Source organism: Dictyostelium purpureum (assembly GCF_000190715.1).
Source record: "Dictyostelium purpureum unplaced genomic scaffold DICPUscaffold_593, whole genome shotgun sequence".
In the NCBI taxonomy this organism is placed as follows: domain Eukaryota; phylum Evosea; class Eumycetozoa; order Dictyosteliales; family Dictyosteliaceae; genus Dictyostelium; species Dictyostelium purpureum.
Genome location: NW_003519927.1, coordinates 6,990 through 12,688, shown reverse-complemented (window position 1 = coordinate 12,688; position 5,699 = coordinate 6,990). Strand labels below are relative to the sequence as shown.

General features: G+C 21.6%; 3 protein-coding genes across 3 annotated transcripts; 1 reads left to right on the top strand and 2 right to left on the bottom strand.

The window, feature by feature from the left end:
- Positions 1-4: 4 nt before the first annotated feature.
- Positions 5-1,542, bottom strand: DICPUDRAFT_85080 (uncharacterized protein; the record flags this gene model as incomplete). Its single annotated transcript, XM_003294570.1, has 2 exons — positions 5-795; positions 867-1,542. Coding segments are annotated over 2 exons (1,467 nt in total), but the record flags the coding sequence as incomplete, so codon positions are not given.
- A 584-nt stretch (positions 1,543-2,126) lies between these two features.
- On the top strand, positions 2,127-3,953 carry DICPUDRAFT_85079 (uncharacterized protein; the record flags this gene model as incomplete). Its single annotated transcript, XM_003294572.1, has 4 exons — positions 2,127-2,211; positions 2,624-2,931; positions 2,996-3,593; positions 3,661-3,953. 4 exons carry the CDS (start codon positions 2,127-2,129, stop codon positions 3,951-3,953), a joined length of 1,284 nt encoding a protein of 427 aa, XP_003294620.1.
- A 191-nt stretch (positions 3,954-4,144) lies between these two features.
- Positions 4,145-4,883, bottom strand: DICPUDRAFT_59151 (uncharacterized protein; the record flags this gene model as incomplete). Its single annotated transcript, XM_003294569.1, has 4 exons — positions 4,828-4,883; positions 4,609-4,750; positions 4,347-4,532; positions 4,145-4,269 (listed from the first exon to the last, which is right to left on the bottom strand). Exons 1-4 carry the CDS (start codon positions 4,870-4,872, stop codon positions 4,145-4,147), a joined length of 498 nt encoding a protein of 165 aa, XP_003294617.1. The 5' UTR covers positions 4,873-4,883.
- Positions 4,884-5,699: the final 816 nt, after the last annotated feature.

Genomic DNA, 5,699 nt, shown 5'->3' with positions numbered 1-5,699 from the left:
GTACTGTTTTTGGAATTGAATCAGGTTTTAATTGATACTTGATGTTTTTCAAATTCAACCATTCTACGGTGGGTGGTATAAAATCAAGTGGTTGATCAAAACCATCTTGTAAAGTTAAATATTTAACTGTTGTTGGAATTGAATCAGGTTTTAATTGATACTTGATGTTTTCTAAATACAAGTATTCTACGGTGGGTGGTATAAAATCAAGTGGTTGATCAAAACTACCTTTTAAATATAAATGTTTAACTGTTTTTGGAATTGAATCAGGTTTTAATTGATACTTGATGTTTTCCAAATACAACCATTCTACGGTGGGTGGTATAAAATCAAGTGGTTGATCAAAACCATCTTGTAAAGCTAAATGTTTAACTGTTTTTGGAATTGAATCAGGTTCTATTTGATACTCGATGTTTTCTATATGCAAACATACTACGGTGGGTGGTATAAAATCAAATGGTTGATCAAAACCATCTAGTAAAACTAAATTTTTAACTGTTGTTGGAATTGAATCAGGTTTTAATTGATACTTGATGTTTTCCAAATACAACCATTCTACGGTGGGTGGTATAAAATCAAGTGGTTGATCAAAACTACCTTTTAAATATAAATGTTTAACTGTTTTTGGAATTGAGTCAGGTTTTAATTGATACTTGATGTTTTCTAAAAGCAAAGAATTTATGGTGGGTGGTATAAAATCAAGTGGTTGATCAAAGCCATTAGGTAAAGCTAAACGTGTAGCTGTTGTGGGAATTTCTAAATGACTAATATCATACCCTTCATAAAGTGTAAATACTTTATTAAAAAGAATAAATTTAAGTATAATTAGTATAAATTAAAATAAAAAATTTAATGTTAGAACTTACATTTTAGTGTTTTTAAAGCAATATAATCAACTACTTCTATATAATTTAGATCTTTGATTGAGTTGAGATTATTTTGTTTAATTATTAATTGAGTATCCCTATACTCTGGTAAGTCATTATTATTTATATTTGGTAAAAGATTGCAACATTGATGAATGTGTTTTAAAAGTTCAATAAATCCATCAATATTATTATAATCGGTTACACTACTATAAGTAATTGCATTATTAATTCTGTTAATATTGTTTTCTATTCTTGTTGGTATTATATTATTTACTTCTATATTTTCCTCTGATTTAGTTAATAATAATAATTTGATTTCATTTTCTTTTGCATTGATAATATCTTTTAATTCCTTAAATATATCAAAAGTTTTTTTATAATTATTTGTATTGTTCTCTTGAATTTGTTTAAAGTGGTTTTTTGATTCATCCAATTTTTTTTTATTATTTTCTAAAGAGTTGTGTAGATTTGGTAATATTTGATTATTAATATCTTGTTGTATTTGATATCTAACATTATCATCCTCAATGCTTTTAAACTTATGACCATTGTGTATACCTGTAATACAACCAATACATACAGGAGTGTTGTTTGGACAAGTTGAACATATTGAAATTATATTTTGCTTGGGATGATCTAAGCATTTGATATCATATTGTTGATTATATATCATTATTTAGTATTTAAATTTAGTTTTTTAAAACAATTATTTATAATTTATTTATTATTAAAAACAATAAATTTTATATATAAATTTACACTGAGCACGATTTAATTTTTAATAATAAGATTTTTGTGAAAAAAAATTAAAAAAATTAAAAAAAAAAAAATTAAATTATTAAAAAAATTTTTTGGGTGACTTAAAACAAATTTCAAAAAAATTTTTAAGTCCACATTTTAATTTATTGGAAACTTAAAAGTGGTTTGTAATTTTAAATCCAATACTTTTATTTTTGATAAATTATAAATTAAAAATAAAAATTTCAAAAATGGAAAAAAAAAATTTTAAAACAATAAAAAAATTATTTTTTCTAAATAAATATGATTTACCTTTTTTTCATAAAATATTATCATCATGATGAATTCAAAAAAAAATTCAAAAAAAAAAAAACCAAAAAAAAAAACTCTAACTTGTTTTTTTTTTAATTTTTCCCATATTATTTTTTGATGATTTTTTATAATATGAATCAATGGTATGTACAGTTGCAATTAGGAATTAGGAATTAGAAATAACAACATCGATTACAATAAAAAATTATGTTAAAATTTTTAAAATATATTGATGAAAATAAAAAAGAAAGAGGTCCTTGTTATATGTGTAGTAATGGGTATTTAGTTCAAGGTATAAACTATTAGGGAAAATTATATATTATCTCAATGTGAATGTCATAAAGTGCTCCTCCATGAATTTTGTTGCGTCAAAATTGTCCAAAACTCAAAGTTGTTCAAGCTTAATTATAAATCAAAGAATATAAATAATAAATAATAAATAATAAATCAATTAACTAAAAAATTTTAAATAAACTTTAAAATAAATAAATATTTTTATAATATATTTATTTTAACTCAAAACCACATTTAAAAATTTTTTCTTTGACACTTAAAGGTTTTAATTTTTTTATAAAATAATTTTTTTAAAATGATTTTTTTTTTTTTTTTTTGGATATTTATTATTTTATTTTTTTAAAAAAAGTTGAAAAATTTAAATAAAATAACCATCAAAAATAACATTTTAAAACATAAAATAAAAAAAGAGGTGTTAAATATTTCAGTTTTAAATAATAATAGAAATATAAACTATTACACAACAATAAATGATAAATCAACACCTCCTATAAGCAATATTAATGTTAAAACTTTAGATATCGACTATCTGCACTATTCACAATATATAAAAAAACATTTCAATTCTTATTCACCATATATCCCTCATTCAGAAGAAATATTAAACCTACAAAAAAAAATATTAGATTGTAATGAAAATGAAATAGAACCAAATGAAAGAACTCAAGCAGCATCTCTTCTTTATTTATTCGAAATATCCAAAAATAAAACACCATTGGTACATATAAAAATCATATATAACCTTTTCATATATATTTAATTACTAATTTTATTTATAAAAGAAATGTAATATAGAAATCTTTGAAAAAATATGGAAACTATCAAATGGTTTTACACAACTAAAGCTTCAATTTGGTTTATCAACACTTTATTTATTACCCAAACTATATGACGAAGTTAAAAATTTTGTAAACACACTTAAAAAACTAGAAGGAGAGGGATTTACATTTACCAAAGATGGAATTTCAAATGATGTAAGAACTGCAACTATAGTTTCTTTAGCTTATGAAACATCTGCTTTTTTGGGTATGTGGGAAGATATGTTATATTTAAGGAATAAAATGAACGATAAATTACTTGACAAATCAGAATCACCAAATACAAATTTCTCTTCATTTAAAATAGACTCAATTTATAAAATCATTTCAAACCAAATTCCTCATTCTCTTTTTCAAGAATCAACAATAGATATAAATAAAACAAGTGAACCAATAAATGAAAGTGAAGTATATCCTTTTAAAATGTACGAAATAAAAGAAAAAGGTTTAAAAAATCCTAAACTGGTGAATATTAATTATGAACTTGAAATTTTCGATCCAATATTAAAGAAGAACCAAATATTGCTAGACCGATTCAAAAATTCAAACTACTCGATTCTATGTAAGTGTTATTTTTTTTCTGATATTCAAACCAAAAATTATTAATTTTTTTAAAAAAAAAAAAAAAGATAATGAAAAAGGATCACTATTAATTATAGGCAAAGCTGTAAAACTCATTTTCAATAATATTATATATGGTGGCATTATTGACTATCAATCAAAAACATTAAAAATATATTCAGGCGAAACCATTCTAGGGGATAATCATACCTATGAATCCCAATTTGATTGCATTTTTGAAAGCGAAGATCTAACCAAATCTATCAAGCTTACTGGTACCCACAGAAAATTTCAAATAAATAAAAACCAAAAACTATATATCGATACAGAATGCTATATTCTATTCGAAAACAAAAATTAAATATGTTTGGGTAAAAAAAAATTTAAATAAAAAATAAAATTTTATTAAGCATATACATTTATGTATATTTATGTTTTTTATTAATTAATATTATTCACCTTAAAAGTGATTTTTTAATTTCAAAACAATCAGCTATTGTTGTGGATTTGCTAAGGAGCCGCAATACTAAAAGTAATAAAAAATTTTAAAAATTAAATTAGAATTTTCAAAGTATAATTAAAATATAATAATCTATTTCTTACTTTTTTAAGCTCATCAACAGTCAAAACTCCATCTTTATCAGTATCTATTTCATAAAAATATATATCTGCAGTTTCTCTAGCAGCTAATAAATAAAATACTAGTTAGTTTTATTTTTTTTTAATTATTTAAATTATAAATTTGAAAACTTACTCTCTTTATCCAAGTTTGATGTTTTAATCAAGCTTTCAACCATTTCATCAAGTGTGATTTTTTGGTCCCCATTTTTGTCATGATTATCTAAAATTTGGGTTACTTCACGTCTTATAGCATCTTCTAAATTTTTTTGATTTAGTTGAGTAGCATTATTTCTAATTTCATTAATTGAAATGGTGCCATCTGCAATTACAAAAATTAAAATTTAATTAACAACTTATAATTAATTAAATTATAAATAAATATATTATTTTGTTACCTCTATTGGTATCCAAACGTTTAAAGATCAATAGAGCGGTTTTAAGTGGGTTTCTTGCATTAATTTGAGATAGGGATTCAACTATTTCACCACGAGTTAAACTTTTGTCTCCATTTTTGTCATATTTTTGCAACATGCTTTCCTATAAATATAATAATCTGTTAGATATATTTTTTTAATTAAATAAAACTAAATTAAAACTATAAATTATATACATACAATATCCTCTTCAATTTTTTTACATACATCACTTACTGTAGCCATTTTATTTAACTTTTAACTTTAATTTATTTAATAAAAAAAAAAAGAAAAAAAAAACTATTTATACAAATTTTCTGATGAAACTGTTTTTTTTTTAATATTAAAAATTTTTTACCAATTTACAAATTATCTTCTTTTGTTTTTTTTTTTTTAAAGATTTCAAAGATTTAAAAAAATATTTATTTATTGTGTTAAAAATAGGTATTTACTTGAAAAAAAAAAAAAAGTTTTATTTTTTAAACTTTATTGGGGGTAAAGTTTGAACATCTATTTTTAAAATAAATATTAAATTTTTTTTAATTTTATATAACCACTTGATTATGGGGTATTGTTTCTTTATTATTGAAATTATATTTTTACAATTATAAAATATAAAATATAAATTCGTAAGCTTTTATGACGCCACCACAATCATTATCGATCATATCAAAATGTTAAACTGTTTTAAAATTTCTATTACCAATGTGTCATTTCTAGCTTCCATTTTTTTTTTTTATATTTTTTAATCTCAATATCATCATGCTGAGTTAAATTTGATAATAATGAGGTTGATGCTTACAAAGTAATTGGTGATGAGGCTTATGAAATTGATGATGAAATGGGTGATGGTGGTTGTTATTTTAATTATTTTGGAATTGAGCTAAGATTTGATAAAACAAATTCTTTATCTTTTGATGATGATATTTTACTTAAAAGTAAAATATTGAAAATTATTTGCCTTTTTTTTTATAAAAAAATCATCATTTTTTTCATTTTTTTTTAATTTTTTTTTAAAAATATTGTATAATGCATTTTTTTTTTATAATGATAAAATAATGATTATTTATAAA